This window comes from Manacus vitellinus, unplaced genomic scaffold, assembly GCF_001715985.3.
Source record: "Manacus vitellinus isolate BGI_N305 unplaced genomic scaffold, ASM171598v3 scaffold_4_pilon, whole genome shotgun sequence".
Classification (NCBI taxonomy): Eukaryota; Metazoa; Chordata; class Aves; order Passeriformes; family Pipridae; genus Manacus; species Manacus vitellinus.
The window spans coordinates 6085307-6101609 of NW_021940604.1; the positions used below are offsets into that span (position 1 = coordinate 6085307).

A 16303-nucleotide genomic window follows, 5' to 3' on the forward strand; every position below is an offset into this window, starting at 1 on the left:
CAAAGGAGGACTCCAGCATGGGAACCCCCCAAGATTTTTCCAGAGTGAGAACAAAAATTTGTTAAGCTTCTCTGTCATGGCACTGTGTTCTCTATATCTCCTTTTAAACCTCCATTATCATTTGTCACTTCAGACTCTCTGGCAGACTTTCTACTTCTGATGTGTTTGAAAAAATGAATCATTACTCATTTGATTCCCTTTCCTAGCTGTTTCACCAGTTCTTTCTGGCCTGCCTTATTACATTTGAAGTGCTGGAGTTTACAGTCTTTTCTGTTTTCCTCATTCGGACCTGGTGCTGGCTTATTGAAGGGGATGTCTTTTTGCTTCTAGAAAGCTGCAATGAGCCATGCTGGTCCCTTTGCTCTTATCAAGTCTTTCTGAATAGGTGGTGAATATTATTTCTGTGCTTTCCATGTGGTTGTTGTTAAGCAGCTTTGATGCTGTCAGTCAGATTTTATTTCTCGTAGCTATCTATTAGAGCTTCCTTTCAACAAGCTTTCTCTTTTTTATATAGTTACACTTTTTGAAATTAAGCACAACCGTAGTAGATTATTTGGGTTTCATTGTTCCTGTAGGGATGCTTAATTTAACTCTATTATGGTCACTGGTGCATAGTGGTTCTGCAGCTCTGGGGTGTAGAAGAAGGTGATTTCTGCTGCTCTGGACTGAGCCAAAGGCAGTGGCTTCTCATGCAGGTTCCCTAACTAGCAGCTCCATGGAACAACCTTTGACAGTTATCTGATACTTTGGTCTCTGCTTTGTAGTATGCTTACTCAGTCTATGTGGGAGGAGTTGAAATCTCCCTCTAATCAATCTTGCAGCGTGCCTTTACTGATCTTGCTTACTGTGCTGCTGTCAGCGTTGCTGTAGTATGGCCATGCCTGGTGGTTCCAGCACTGACTTTTCCTGATCTGACCAAGCTCCAGACCTCTGCTGCTTGGTGAGGTGGAGTTTTACTTTGATTTTTTTCTAAATGCTATGTAGCATATAAGGTTACTTTGTCATCAGCTGTCTTCCCTGTGAATTTGTATCCTAGGATGATGCAAACTAGTGACCCACTAATTGTTTCCTTTCTACCATATTTCTAATATGACTGTTGCTAGTGTTTTTGTTTGCAGCTTGATGTTCCAGTCCCCCCTCTTTGTGTAGAAGTCAATGTGTTGTTGGAATTTCTTCTCAACATTCTATTTACTCTGTAGTCACTGTGTGTCTGTTTTCATTCTTTGATTCTTCTCAGCATCTTCACTTGATGACCCAGAATCTCTGTCTTCATTTGGCATAGCAATGCCATGGTTTTGAACCATGTGCTCTTCTAATCCCCTGTCTTAATTTTAAAATTTCACTTTCTTGATCCTTAGGTACCAGCAACGTGGCTCCTATCTTCAGGTGAACTCCAACCCTCCTAAACAAGTATCTTTATTCTAGAAATATTCTGGTTCTTCATGAACCTGATCTTTTGTTTTGTCACCATCCTGTCAACTGGACATTCCAAGTTCTCTTTTTCTTTTTTCCAGAAGCCCATATTTTGCTGTCAGGATATCTTTCCTTTTTTTCCTTGTTACTAGGAAGTTACTAGTGTTACCCAGATGGACCACAACATAGGTTTCTCCTCAGCATTGCCTAGGAACCAGTCCAGGCTCTGTGACCTTTGCAGCTGACGGGCAAATAACCATGTGGTCTTCTGTCAGATCCCAGACTCCAGCTGTCTGTTTGCCTGATGATATTCCAACACACCCTTCTTAGTTTGCATTATAAAGGCCTCATTTATGCATCAGCAGGGAGAGGCTATTTATCAGAAAGGGTTGCTTTGGTCACAGAAAAATCTAACTGCCTGTGAAATGATGGTGAAAGGAAACAGAAGCACAAGTGAAGAGAACAAGTGCAGAAGTGGGGTTACAGCACTGACCTTAGGAGTTAGCACGGCCAGCTTCTGGCAGAAGTAATAGAGCAGATCAAGTTGTGGTAATAAAAACAACCTAAATAGGCATTTAAACTTGACTTTGTATTATTACTATTATCGCCCAGCAAATACTACTGTATTGTTGAATTAACGTAGTAAGTTAACATTAGGTAGAACAGGTATGTGTTTATGTGTTGAGTAAACAGATTTATCCGTCTATCAGAAACTCGGTGGGAGCAGTTCAGAGATGAAAGCATTTCACATGTGCTCGGCTATCTGAGACACTTGCTTAGGGCAGGGATGTGCAGGACCAACAGGTCCGTTCTAGAAGGGAGAAGTCCTGTGCTGCCTCTGTCATTTGTCTGAAAATGATACTAAATTCCAGAGTTTGGGGAAAAGCACGGGTACCTAAAATCGAGGCAATATAGACACAATATCAGGAGTTTGTTGAAAGTGTGCTCTTTCAATTATCTCAAGAAAATGGCAATGTCTGTTGATACAAGACTTACATCCTAAACTGATGTAGAAAACTCCTCTGACATTGTAATTGACTTGCTTTTTGTTCTAACTTAAATTCTCGGTGTATGTGGGTTCTCAGTATGTGATACATGTACTGATTGGTGTGTAACAGGTTATTTTGTGTTGCACTGATGTTTTGTTGTAATTTTTTAAAAAAGATATATCTTAGTAGGGGGGAAGGAGATTGAGAGAGATTGAAGTTGACGAAACCAAAATCCTGCTAAACCCCAAGACTTTTGTGTAAGGCTTAAACACGCAAACACTAAAAACCTAAGGGTTGCAGACAAAATATGTAATAAATATTAGTACTGGGTTGCTCAAAAAAAAAAAAGAGACAAAAAGTGTTTATCTTTCAATGTGTATTTTAGAGTTCTGCCTTTTTTCCTTTTTTTTTTCCAAATTATGCTTTTGGGTCAGTGCATCAGAATAATTCCTCTGTCGATCTGCCTCAGTAGTGTGCCCATGGAGAGCAAACATTTAAAATAACTGCTTCTGTATTTTAAGGCTGGGCATTACAGGATTGTGATGTTCCGAAGCACAGCATTTTCCTTAGAAGTTGTTCCTGAAAAGAGTAACTATACAGAGCACTTGGGCTTACTCCTCCTGCTCAGGCAAGGGGCTGTAAGGGTTCGCGTTACCTGCTGAGTAAGAGTGGGACCACTGGGTCAGGTGTGTAGCTCAGGATACCCCTTCTGATGAGGTTGCCATACAGATGTGACACAGTCCTTCTGTTCATGTCCTTCCGTTTCAACTCATGCATTTGCTTTGCTTGGCTCTTCCAACAGATCCCGCCTCAGTATGGTCAACAAGGTGTGAGTGGCTACTGCCAACAGGGCCAGCAGCCGTACTACAACCAGCAGCCGCAGCCTCAGCACCTGCCGCCCCAGGCACAGTATCTGTCGCAGGCTCAGCAGAGGTACCAGGCTCAGCAGGTGAGTGCCGTCCTCTGCTACTGACAGTCGCCCCGGAGGTGGAAGTGTAAAAATGATCTGTGTGATGTGAACAAAACCCACCCCTTACCTTTTGGAGGGAACAGTGTTAATTAAATAGCAATAATTAAATAATAAATTAAGCAAAATTAAATAAACATGGAATCAGACCATATCCTTCTGAAGAGTCTTTAGGGATATACACACAAATACAGACACACTTTCAGGATTTATTTCATATAAAGCCAGTGTATATACCCTAGCAACTATTAATTTTGGTTTTAAAAAGAAGTAACAGTTTTTTGATGAAATGTCAGTGGAGGCTGGAGGGTTTTTTTGCTTTTATTTTGTTTTCCCCTCAAAGTCAGATGTTGTTGAGAGCTCCTGCATCTAACGTGGTCGCTAATGTTTTGGGTTTTTTGTTACTTCATTTGAGAGCAGATGAGTTCAAGGCATTTTGGAGCTGCTTTGTCAAGGGAACTTCGTAAAAGATATTTTAAATGGATATTACAGCTATTAATTTCAGTCTTGTCAGTTTGCACATTGAGTTAGTGAAACTGCATAATTTGATATCCATTGCTGGTTTTGAATTGTGCTTTATATATTAACCATTAAAATTAATTTAAAGTGATTCTGTTTTTAACTGAGATCAGAAGTGATAGTGTGTGGGTCTGGTTCCAAGAGCTTGGAAAAACACTCAGATTTTAGATGCTGAACAAAATGGATGTGTGTAGCTGATGCAGTTGAACGTGTAGGCTCAGTTCTATCTGTAGTCTCAGGTCTGTTAATCACGGAGAGGTGATCTGGAAATGGAAGGATGAAACTAAAGCATACTCACCATCCTGGGAAATCTAACAAAAGTGAGTTGCTCAAGATTGGGTATTAGTGGAAGCATCAGCGCTTGCTGCAGATCACTGGGGAATTCTGTCAGGCATGGTTGATTAACATTTTGGGATAATGCTAGTGCAGTGTAGAAATCTTAGCTTGAAATAAAAATAGTGTGTAAAATAAACTAACAAAAGATGCTGTAAGTGGCAATGATACTGGAGGCTCCCCTCCTTTGACTTTAAAATAAAGCTATGATAATTTCACTGTGTAATTACATGTTAATTTTTCTTCATCTACATTTTAAAATTCCATTGAGAATAACTTTTTTCATTAAAATGCTGGATGGTTTATGAAATAGAATTCTTAATTGTATCTATGATATTCTTGTAAATGTCACCACTTTCCATCTTTTGGATTATATGTAACTGCAACTTTAAAGATTACAGTTGTGTCTTTAAATTTAATTTTCTTCCTTTTTACTTTGCCATTAAATGCTTGATTTCTCTATGACTTGAAAATACTGTTCATAAGCATCTTAGTAAAGTCTTGGCAGATAAAGTCCTAGTAATACAGCCTATGAGATAGAAGAAACACAGCTGCTCCAATGTCTACATATCACAGTTTGTGAAATTGAAATGGGTTTTTTTGCTGTCTTGGACACCTCCTCATTTTAAATACTGTCAGTTGAATGGATTGAGTATTTTGGTTTAAAAATACACAAAACATACCAACTATATATAGGACTTAAAGTATAACAGGGTACTGATTTATCTGTTGATAGGTGTTCCAATTACATAATTTTCTCTCACAGCTGGTAAAGTGAAGGTTTGTGCAGTGAAGTGAGAGGTATCATAGAAGGATAAAGGCAAAATTAGAGTAAGGCCTTCCATATATTTTGGACTTCAGAGAACTGGGATGAAGAGAAAGGTGAGAACAGATTCACAGGTAGAAGATACCAGCCTCGATGTAGCCAAAATGACCCTGTGATTAGCTCAGTTGGTTAGAGCATGGTGCTGATAACACCAAGATCATGGGTTTGATCCCCATATGGGCCACTCAGTTAAGAGCTGGAGTCTGGCCTTGTGGGTCCCTTCCAACTCAGAGTATTCTCTTGATTCTGAAATTTCTTTTTTGAGGATTTTGCAGGAGAGTCTAAATCCAGGCTCCAAGGGTAATACAGGTATCTGAAGGTCAGTAGGCATTTTTGCCTCAATCTGCAAGTTGAGATGATGCCTTAGGTCCTCACTAATACAACCTTGCAGTTGGTAATCCTTAGTTGTAAGAATTTCACCTGAATTCTTGATTGTTTGTGAATGTCTGTTTTTCAGGAGTGATCAGCCTCTTAAGGTTTGAACTCCAATCCCAGGTTCTCAATTATACTGGCTTTTTTCCTGGAGTATCTGTGTGTAGATGGGACTATTTTGTATAAATAATAAGTAGTTCCAAACACCTTGGGGCTTGCTTCTTTCCCTATCTCCAATAGGTTCCATTGCTGCTCATCCCCCTGTCTCAAACCGAGTCATGAGGTGAACACTTGCTCTCTAATGTTTCTCTGTAAAACCTCACCACTGTGTGCTTTCCCATTCTTTGGGAACTGCTAATCTAGAAACCAATTCCTGACACAAGAAAATTGAAGTCAATACTTCTGACACTTCAGCAACAGTGTTCTTTATCTGACGATAGTCTGTAGCAGAATTACTGTCAAGTAGTAACCAGTGTACAAAACAAAAATTAATACCAGGGTAACAAAAAAGTTGGAAGCATATGTCAAATTCTTCTGCTGACAAAAAAAAATTAAAAACTGTCCTTATTTAAGCATACATGTCTCTGCTTATATGAGACCGATTACCTTTCAGAAATAGTTAAAAAATTAGAATTTCTTTGATTAGAATTTTAGCAAGAGAAATAGGAGTAGGTACTCATACAGTTTTAGGAGCCACCAAGTGGGGGAATGTGGGTGAGAGCAGAGCCAAACTTATCTCAGGGGTACACTGGAAGGACAAGAGACAGTGGGGACAGACTGGGAAAAGGGAAGTTGCAACTTGGTAAAAGAAAATAAGCCCACAAACCTGAAAATGAGAAAACACACAAAATTCCAGAGACTGGAATTTCCATCCCTGGAGAAATTTAACTAGACAAGGCCCCCAAGCACCCTGTTCTTGTTAGACTTGGTTTGAACTAGAGGTTTGACGATATGACCCCCCTCTGAGGGTCTCCTTGAACATATGTGATTGTGTTGCTGTGACTTAATACTGGCTTTATACATTCTAAATACAGTATAAAAATAAACTACAGAATCATATATTACCTGTTGCACCAGGTGGTGTATCTTTCTTATTTCTACTCTTAAAAATATCAGTACATCCTGTTTATATAATCCTGTCAATTAGGAAACCGAGGTAGTCTCAGTCATACAATCTGTCATCCTTTCTGTCTGTCATCCTTACTTGTGCTTGCTTTTTCCAGCTTGCAAATGAATTTCCTTCATGTTTTATATATTCTTCATTAACTGTTTTTTTGTCTTTCTATACTGATTTTGTGATGTAAGTGTGATTGAACTGGTTTTACTTCAGGATGGAGAATGGAGATGCCAGATTGGAGAAAGAGGGCTTCTCTAATTTACCTTCTTTTCCCTACTGTATTTTCTTCATTTCCCTGGTAGATTTATGTCAATCTACTTGTTTTGGAGATTATAAAGCAGAAAGTAGTGTTTATTCTGGCTGGATGATGGACTTTTTCTTGCCACTGGTTTCCTTTTATGTAAAACCCTGTAGTGTGATGTTCTGGGTATTCTGTTATGGGGAGAAAACTGATGCAAAATTTCTTACAGATAATATTTTATTTTTGCTCTTTTAGACAGAATGTGAGTGAGCTCCTGCAGTCAGGTATAACTCTGTGTTGTGCCTTAGAATTGGTGCTCATCTTCATTTCTCAGACATTGTGGAAGTATGAAACCATTGCTGCTTTTCCTTGACTCACTTGAATTCAATATGCAATCTTGTCTAATAAAAGTAAACAGATAAAACAATTTCTGGGACTGTTCCAGTGACTTGTGACTTTCATTCTTCTAATAAGCATAGAGGGGAAGGAGGAGAATGGGATTTGTTTGAATGTTTGAACTGTTAAGTTGTTTAGATGTTTGTTAAATTGATTGCATGGTGGGCAGAAAGGGAGTTTCATAAGAGGTGATTTGACAGTAATACTGGCACAGTTTACTGTAGAGCCATATTGTAAGCCAGCATCAGTCATCCCCTCTTCATATCAGGAGCCTGCTGTGTAAAAACCATTAAAGGAAGAGCTTTATTTTAAGCAAATTTATTGCAGTAGCAGATTCATTGATCATTAGATATTGTAGATATTGCCAGTAGATGTAGATACTGCCTTTTTTTTAAAAACTTTTTTACCTTTATTGCTCTTTAAAAGAAAAAAGAGAAAGAAAGATGTGCTCCACTACTGTGGTGTTGCCCTTGGCAGGGTTTTTCATCTTGAAATCGCATATAAATGAATAAATGCTTCAGTTGTTTTTGCAGTTTTAAATATTTTGCCATAAGTAGAAGTGATATTTTGCTCAAGAATGTCATGTAATTGCAAACTTAAACTGTCATCATTAAACATTATTTTGTTAAGATAGTGTGATGTATATTTTTGGTTATTATGCTTTCCTGGCATTACAACTGGCTTGTAAACAGCCATGTTTATATATTTTCTTGTTTTATGTAGCATGTGTTCACATATATTGAGATAGGATCATACCTTTGAGCTTTATTGTGTTATTTTATGAGTTGGGACCATATCACTTTTTCACAGATAAAATGGATCTGAAAAATAGTTATGTTCTCACTCTTACTTAAACAAAAGTAATGATTTTATTCTACACCTGCTGCTGTTACTCTGAATGAAGCTGTCCTTTGTTTTACACATTTCTGGAAGCTTTCTGCTTGCAAATTTCCAGAACAGAGTGGGATTATACGTGCTGATCTCCTTTCTCACGTGCAGGCATGAGATTAAGAGGGGAAAAAGTGTGGCAGGTCCTTGAGGTGGAGCGTGCATGTGCCCTTTTCTGGGGCATTGGTCCTTCCGGTTAACTGTTCACAAAGTGGTTTTGTGTGTGTTCTTACGTCATTTTCTTGTGGTTACTAGGGGTTTTTTTTAAATGCCTTAAAGGAGCAGTTCAGTAGTTCAGGCTCAATCTTTACTCTGCTTTTATGTAAAAGGAGAAAATGTTTTATAAACAAGCAAGCAAGACTCCCTCACTGTCAGGTTTTATTTTAATGTTCTTAAAGCTGGCTAAAACCTTGTTTGTCCCCCACTATGATACATAACCTACTGATCTTGGCGAGATATTTGCCAATGCAAATTGTGCAGGATGAATAAACAGTAGAGTAACCGGTGGTTTTATTTTCTGAAAGTGGGCCAGGGGGACGAACACAGTTTGGACCAGTAAGAATCTGTGACTCATTTTAGTAGTCCCAGGTAGAAAGGCATCCAAAGTAGGAAGGCAGTGTACTTGAGAAGGTGGGAAGCATCTCTGGTGACACCTCAGTCAGTGTCTCCAAGCAGAGGGTTGAGGACCACTGATACTACCACAAGCGGCTGTGACTTCTCTCCATTTCCCTGAACTGGGATCGATGGTTGGAACCAGTCTCAGTTGCAAGCCTGAGATGATGATGAGAACGTTCTTTCATAGACATCTGTTTCGAGTGTTGAATCAGTGCAAGGTAGGACAGCTAAAACAATTCCTAATTTGAAACAGTCTATGAAAATGTGAACAAAATGTGAAACTAATTAATCTGTTTTCATGTCCAAGCTGTAAGACTGTCATGAAAACAGAACAAATTGTATTGTGGCAAAATGCATCAAATTATTAAAGTGATTTTGGTACAATGAAGATGAAGAATTGTTTTTAAATTCAGTGTGAGCTGCTAAAATTCTTTTAACCGTATAGTAAGCAGCATGTTAATTAACATTGTCAAGCTGTTTGGGGGTATAACACTATACAAAAATGTATGTTAGGAATAACTGGGATACATGCAAATACCAAATTCACTAGTAAGTAATACAGACAGTCCTCATTGAGTCCAGATTTAAGTTGTGTACCTCAACATAATTACTCTTTATAATAAAATCTTCACTCTTAAGCTACTAGAAATTGGCACAGAATTAGCAGTCTGTACTGTATGTAGTTTAGTCTCAAATCCTGCAGAATTTAATTTCAACTTGTTTTAAGGAGTAACATACAGATGCTTATGTCTTAAAGTTATAATAAAAATCATTTGTCCTTCTGTCCTTTTAACTTTTGTGTCTGTAATTATCTACCACTAGATGAGTGGTTGCACTTAATATTCGTTGTGTTATGAACCACGGGAAATCTGGAAAAGAACAAGCTTGTATGTTAATCTGACATTTGCTGCCAGGCATATAGGAAAGCATTCTTTGTGGAAGCTGGTTATTACAGTTATATGAGAACTCATAATCAAATTTAATGTTCAGAAGAGATTGTTGCCTGCCATCAGCAGCAGTGGCTGACACCACTACTTGTTGTGTACCATAAAACCTTCATGGCTTTCATCCTCTCAGGAACAGAGATGCCTAGTGCTCAGTGTATACTCACACTGTCTTGAAATGCTGGACTTGCTTTTAGCTTAGAAGAAATTGTATCCTTTCCCGGGTAAAGAGGTACAGGGGAGAAGTGGTTCCTTTAAAACATTCAACCCCAGATTTATAACACTAAGAACTCATACAGATATATATACTTCTGCCAGCCTTTTCAGCCTCCTTTATGGGTTGAAACTAGAAACAAGGAACACCAACAGTGTAACTTTGTGTGAAAGCATCCGTTTTGGTATGCTGAACCTTCTGTTGCCAGCCTACTTCAGAGAGGTCAGGTAGATACTAAAAGGCAGAACACAATCTTGACTTCTCACATCTGTAGTTAAAGCTTGGCTGGATTTGGGGCGAGCAGGGAAGGGGAGCCAGTTTTCAGCAACTGTCTTCCAAACTCACACATCATGACTTAAATCCTGGATTCTAGACAAGCCACGTGTGACCAGCACCTGCTGAACACCAAAGTGACCTAAAAACTGTTAAAATACTTAAGAACCATACTGATCTTGTGCATAAAAGTGATTTATCCTTTTTGAGCCTTTCTTAAGCACATGATATTTTCATGAAGGGCAAATGATGTTTGAACCTGTGTAGGTTCAATGACTACTGATTGAATTCTTTGCCAGTTAGATTTCTGCTTTTATCAAGTTGTATTTCATAATCGTGATGCTGCTAGGATAGCAAATAAGTGCTAAGCATAAGGTTATTTATCTGTGTGTGTTATTCAGCTCAGGAGCTCAGTGAAACTGTGACTCCTGTTGTGCTACAGCTTTTCCCAGTAGTGGGAATGGCTGATTATTGCCCATCTGGGGACTGCTCTGTTTGCTTAGCATTGCTTATATCCCTCCAGGAAATGTGTCGAACTACTCTCTTTTTTCAGTTATTTCTCTCTGTATTTATAAGATTATAATAGGTGCTGTCTTGTCAGACTTGGAGAATAATCTTCCAGAGCCAAGTAGCTACCAAGAATAGAGTCAGGCAGAAAAAGCAAGTATAATTGTCTGTAAACTCACACCTGAGCACAAACACAAAATTGAGGGCATAGCACGGAGCAGCACTCACAGCAGTGCAGGCTTATTTTTGCTGAAGGCTTGTTGACCAAACCCAGAAATCTGCATTCAGATTTAGAGAAGACTTTCTTGGCCCTGTTATTTTAAAGAGAGTGTTTACAGACATGGTGATCAATTTATGCAAATAAAAATCCAGCTCCAGTCTGTTAGGTCTGAAGTTGTTAAAGTTAGCATGTTTAATTACCCATTACACATATCTGTCTTTGTAGTAACTTGGATTTGTTAAGTGAATATTACTGGGAAAGGAGAAGTACTTTATCTTGCAAAGTGGTACTACTGTTCATGTATAAAATGTAGCAAACTTGTTTATACGTCTGTTTTATAATCTTCCAAAGGACTGTCAGTGAAAGTATTTGTTTGCCTCGGAGTTGTCTCAACAACTGTATGGCACCTTCGGTTTAAAGTTCCCTCATTTTAGTTAAACATTTTCACAGTATGTGTGTTCATCTCTTAATGGTTTTCTGCTGAAAGCAGGCTTTTCCATTTGAAGGAGGAATTTTGAAGGTTGGCTTTCTTCTCCTGAGAAACCAGCAAGTGCACCTCTTGAGGCATCTGCTGCTGATGGGGGTTTGATGATATCTGACCGGATAGTCGGAGGAGATAGGTCAGAGCATGCTGCAAACCTGTTTGGCAGGAATATTCATGACCACCTGTACCCTGCTGGTTTTTAATTTTTATTCCCATGTTTTTGTATCTTTCTGAACCTGGCAGACATATTGTAGCTCTTTTGCTTGTAAGTGCACAATGCTGAAAAGCCTGAGTTGAGATGATTTTTTCATGTACTAAAATGAAGTTAGCGTACAATATAATAAAGAAACTCTGGCAATAAAAGCCTCCTTTCACCTAAATTGGAAAGACAGAAAACTTAGTCTGGGAGGAAAAGGGAAGTCCTGTTTTGCTCCTTTATTTTTAAGTGGTCAGTTACTTACATGCAATTAGTTTGTAGATTTAGCAGGCAATGTCCTGTGTCTGTAACAAAAATCTCTGCGAAGCATTCTAGTGCAAAAGGTGGGGATGCTGAATCATTTCTTCAAATGAAAAGCTTCGGTATTTATAAGTAAATAATTCTGAATGGAAACATTTTTCAGCTCAACTTCAAAAACTATGTAAAATCTACCATGGATTTATTATGTTATACTTAGAGAAAAGTCTTCTTAATGAGTTTAGAAATACAGTAAGATACACGTGTTCAGATGTATTTCTCAAAGTTATCAAATCAGTGGTTTGGCTTTTATCCATAAAGTGTTATTGTTTTTGTTATGATGGTGGTATTATTTAAAGTTTCTACGTTCTGATTTCTCTCAGTATTTAAATCACAGAAGGTTAATTAAAGGAGTTCTTTATTTTGCAATTGCCTGGGAATATTAACCTCACAAAGCCTGCATTAAATCAGCGAAGTGACAGAATTGCATTTGCTTTATAAAATAACTCTACAAGAGCAAAGACAAAGCCTTTTATAGTTCAGTGCCATTAATTGCTTGGCATTTAGATATTGGCATAGGAGTCAATTAATTAGCTTGATAGTAAAACTATTGGAATGCAGGCTGATAAAAACTATTTTGTTATAGGAGATTAGTGATTGTAACTATTGTTGCTCCCCTTACCACTCTCCTTATTACTCAATGCTGGTTTTCTTTTAATGTTATTCTGAGAGCTAAATTAATATCCCAGAAATAATTTTATCCGTACCTTTGAAATTTAGCACTAAGTTAAACAGAATAGTGAGTTTATTGAAAGATACCTGATCATGTAATAGTCATGTATTTTACGATTCATTAATCCGATGGCTGTTCATAGACAAAGTTGTCTGCACGAATGCTTTAGAATATAAAAGCACAAATCCTGTTATAAGAAAAACTCTACAATGCAAATAGAATAGCATTTAGAATTAAGTGATCATGTTGTCAAGTCTGAAAAGTACTACTTAATCTGTTTGGTAAGGGTTTTTTGGTGATGTGTTGGGGTTTTTTTGTTGCGGTTTGGTTTGGTTTTGGTTTTTTGTTGGTTTAGGTTTTTTCTTACTTCCGTATGAGCAGTATATATTCCAAATTTTAGTGGTCTTGTAAATTACACCTCATGGCCAGTTGCAATATAGCAGTATTCTCTTATGGCCTTTAAATTAATATACATTGTTTTCCTCAGAGGTAAGAAAATAAGTTCGTTGATATTTCCTGGCATAAAATTTACCACTGCATTTTTCTGGCTGCCTGTGTTTTCTTTAATAATTGAAGATGTTCAGTGTACATATATTTAGTTTTATTTTCTGTATTTTGCATTGGGATTTTGTTGTTGAGACAATGTATTATCTGAATATAGACCAGCATATATTTTATATGTATTCATTATCCTTTCCAGTATTTCCCTTTTACTGCCTTCTTCTCCTACTGTAGTAGAATTTTGAATAGATTTTGGAGTGTGTAGCTGAATTGGTACAGGGTGTTTTAGTTGTTGCAATCAGATACGTACAACAAAGAATGAAATAGCAAATTGAAATAAATAAGATACCACTTAAAAAACAAGTTTACCTTTACGTGTTGACAAAACTGTGCTTGGTGTTTATGTTGCGGGAGATGGAACAACTGTTGGTCTTGGTGAGCTGTCCCTCAATAAATCAAGTTCTGTAAGAGCACAGTCTCTCTTTATGTCTTCCTCGTGCTTATCCCTGATTGCCAAGAAGCTGTCTTTCCACATGCACGTTTTTAGGTAGAAGGCTAAATAACTAGCTATATATGTTTGGATTTTAAGTCTCTGCCTACAGAATTCATGAAGATTGTCCTCTTTCACCCTCACAAAAAAGAAGAGGATAATTTTAATATAATAAGGAAAGGATTAATATATTAAGAGAGGTGACTTTTAATGAAAGTCACTCTGTTTTCCTTGCTGTATTGAAGACTATTCAGTGGTCTGTTCTCAGAGTTTTAAGTTTTCATCACTTCTTTCACTTGTTTACCTCCCCCTTACTCCCTCCTCCTGGCACTCCCAGCACCAGTCCAGTTGGGAATATTTTCTTTTGAGAAAATTGTAGTTGTGGTTATGGTGGTGAAGACTTTTCTACCTCAAAAGATTAAAGAAATAGTTTGCTGCTGTTGGTTTAAACTGGTGTATTGTGCAGTCCATTGAATTGCTTCTGCTGGTGCTGTATTTGAATTTTTTGCACAGATACTGTGTGTTTTAACAGACTGCAGAGAAAGAGAGGATGGTAATGCAACTAATTCTCCACTTCCAGTAGTCCCAAAGGTAACATACTAACCCTTTCACATACTGAAAAATTAAGTTAACAGAAACAGTAGACACCAGGTGAGAATACCTTCTTTACCAAGTTTATTACAGACTTTTTTGTATCTGAGCTTCGATTTCTTCTCCTATGATTGTACTGTTGATCAAATAGTAGGCAAATCTCATTTCAGTTTTCATTTTGAAGAGACCTCCATGTGTGAGTATTAGGGAGTAAGTTAGCAGGTGTCACTGGACTGTGATATAAATGTCTATAACGTAATACAGCTTTGTATATGAGGGATGGAGAGTAGGAAACAAACCTCTCCGTTCTTTTTTTTAAATGCAGCCTCAGTGATGTTTTGCAGCCCTTCCTAACCAATTTGCGGGTTTTCATGAGCCTTTAGATGAAGTCCTGGCTTTTACCTCGAAGCACAGATACAGATGTGCCTCTAAGAAAACACTGAAGTAATGTTTCCCGGTCTCGAGTGAGGATGTCTCATCCTTGGGTACCTTAGCTCTATTAGCCTAGAGGTAGCAGCTGCTCTCGGTGCAGCTTTTCTCTTTATTCGGTAAGCTGGCTTCAGGCTTTCAGCTCTGCTGTAAGCTGCGGGCAGTGCTCTGACCTCATTTCTGCCAGTGAGCCGTATGCTTGGGAGAACTTCCTCAGAGGCGGCAGGCAGTCTGGGGCAGGCTGCTGCCCTCTGGGGCACAGAGCCCCCCAGCTCCCTGCTTCTGCAGCGGCCCAAATTGAAACAAATGGCAGGTTTAAGTCCTGCCCCTCTCCCACCTTTCGTCGGGTTGTTTAGCTGTTTCTTTGGGGTGCAGAGCTTGTTTCTCAGAACAGATTCCCATCTCGGGTCTGCTGAAGTGATGCATTCCTCCTGGAGTTTTAGGAAGAACTAGTGTGGCAGGGCAGGATGCTGGATGGCGCAAAATCTGTAAGTCATCACATTAACGTGGTAGTCTGTCCCAAGTGACTATAAAGAATAGGACATGCAAAGCTGGCCAGTCCTCCTTTTTTAAAAAAACCTTTTTTTTTTTGTATGTTTGTTCTGATTTGTTTTAAATATAGCTTTGTCAGTGAAAGGATGGGCAGGGGGAGGAAGGAGGGGTGTAGAAAATGAAAGCGTGGTTGGACTGTTGAGCCTTGTATAGCTTTTTAGGAAAAGTCCAAAAAGCTCTGTAAACATGGGAAAATGCATGGAAATAAAATGCTCATTTTACCCCTCATTTCCAAGTTATATTTCTCAGATTACTACTTTGAATTCTCTCTGATCTCTTTATTTACAGTGGAACTTTACATCTACTTTTTTGCCTGTAAAGGAAGAGCTGACAGCTGTTTATCAGGCTGTGCAGTGTGCAGCAGTCACATTTTAATACAAACATCAAACTCGCCTATTTTTCATGTGGCATGTTACAAGTATGACAGAAGAAAACCAGAAGAAATGTCTTGTTTCTGATTAAATCCACTATTGATATGCTCTGTGATCCATGGAATGCAATAGTGGTGAAAGAGAATAGCAAGATAAGGGTTTCTGAGAATGATTACATCTTGGAGCTCTTCCTGCATCACTTGCTTAATGTGGGTCCTGGAGGCCATATAGGCGAGACACATGTGAAAATGGACTAGAGCATTTAGGAAGAGAGACCCTTCTGTCTTGTTAGTTGGCCCGGATTACCCAATATGTGACTAGAAGCTATGTTGTCCAAACAACAAATCTCCCTGTAAGATGTGGAGAGCTTTTTTTGACCCTATCTGTGTTTAAAATGTTTTAAACATTCTGAGGGAAAAACCTTCCATAGTTAGATAGTCTGACTTTCTAATAACTTCTGGAGAATTTTGATGGACTGACCATCAATAATATATTTGCTTACGTAAGTTTATTTTTTTGATCTTTTGCATCAACTGCTGCCTGCTACGTAAAGTGTATGTTTTTTTTCTTCCTTCTCCAGTTTCATATGTCTTAACTTGGATGTCATTGCATAAAAATTGGGGTCCTGAAGGAAGAAAATTATGTTCCCATTGTAATTTTTTTTTAAATTAGCTTAACAAAGGGCACCTAGGAAATAGTAAGTTTTAGAAAGAAATTGCAAATATCTTGGAAGGGAAGGTATTAATAACATTGAAGAAGACAATGAGGTGTGTTACTGACAATGACTGGTCTACACTTGAGGCATCCAAACTGGCAGGTTTGCCAAATGTCTCCACATAAATGGGACAATCTTCCTTTAAGGAG

General features: G+C 38.3%; 1 protein-coding gene across 9 annotated transcripts in view; it reads left to right on the forward strand.

The window, feature by feature from the left end:
- ARID1B (AT-rich interaction domain 1B) overlaps positions 1-16303 on the forward strand; it is a 291114-nt gene that overhangs the window by 45250 nt on the left and 229561 nt on the right. For all 9 annotated transcript variants that reach the window (XM_029962868.1, XM_029962870.1, XM_029962869.1 and 6 more), the window contains exon 2: positions 3205-3351. In XM_029962868.1, the coding sequence (XP_029818728.1) occupies positions 3205-3351 (147 nt within the window). The remainder of the gene's footprint in view (positions 1-3204; positions 3352-16303) is intronic.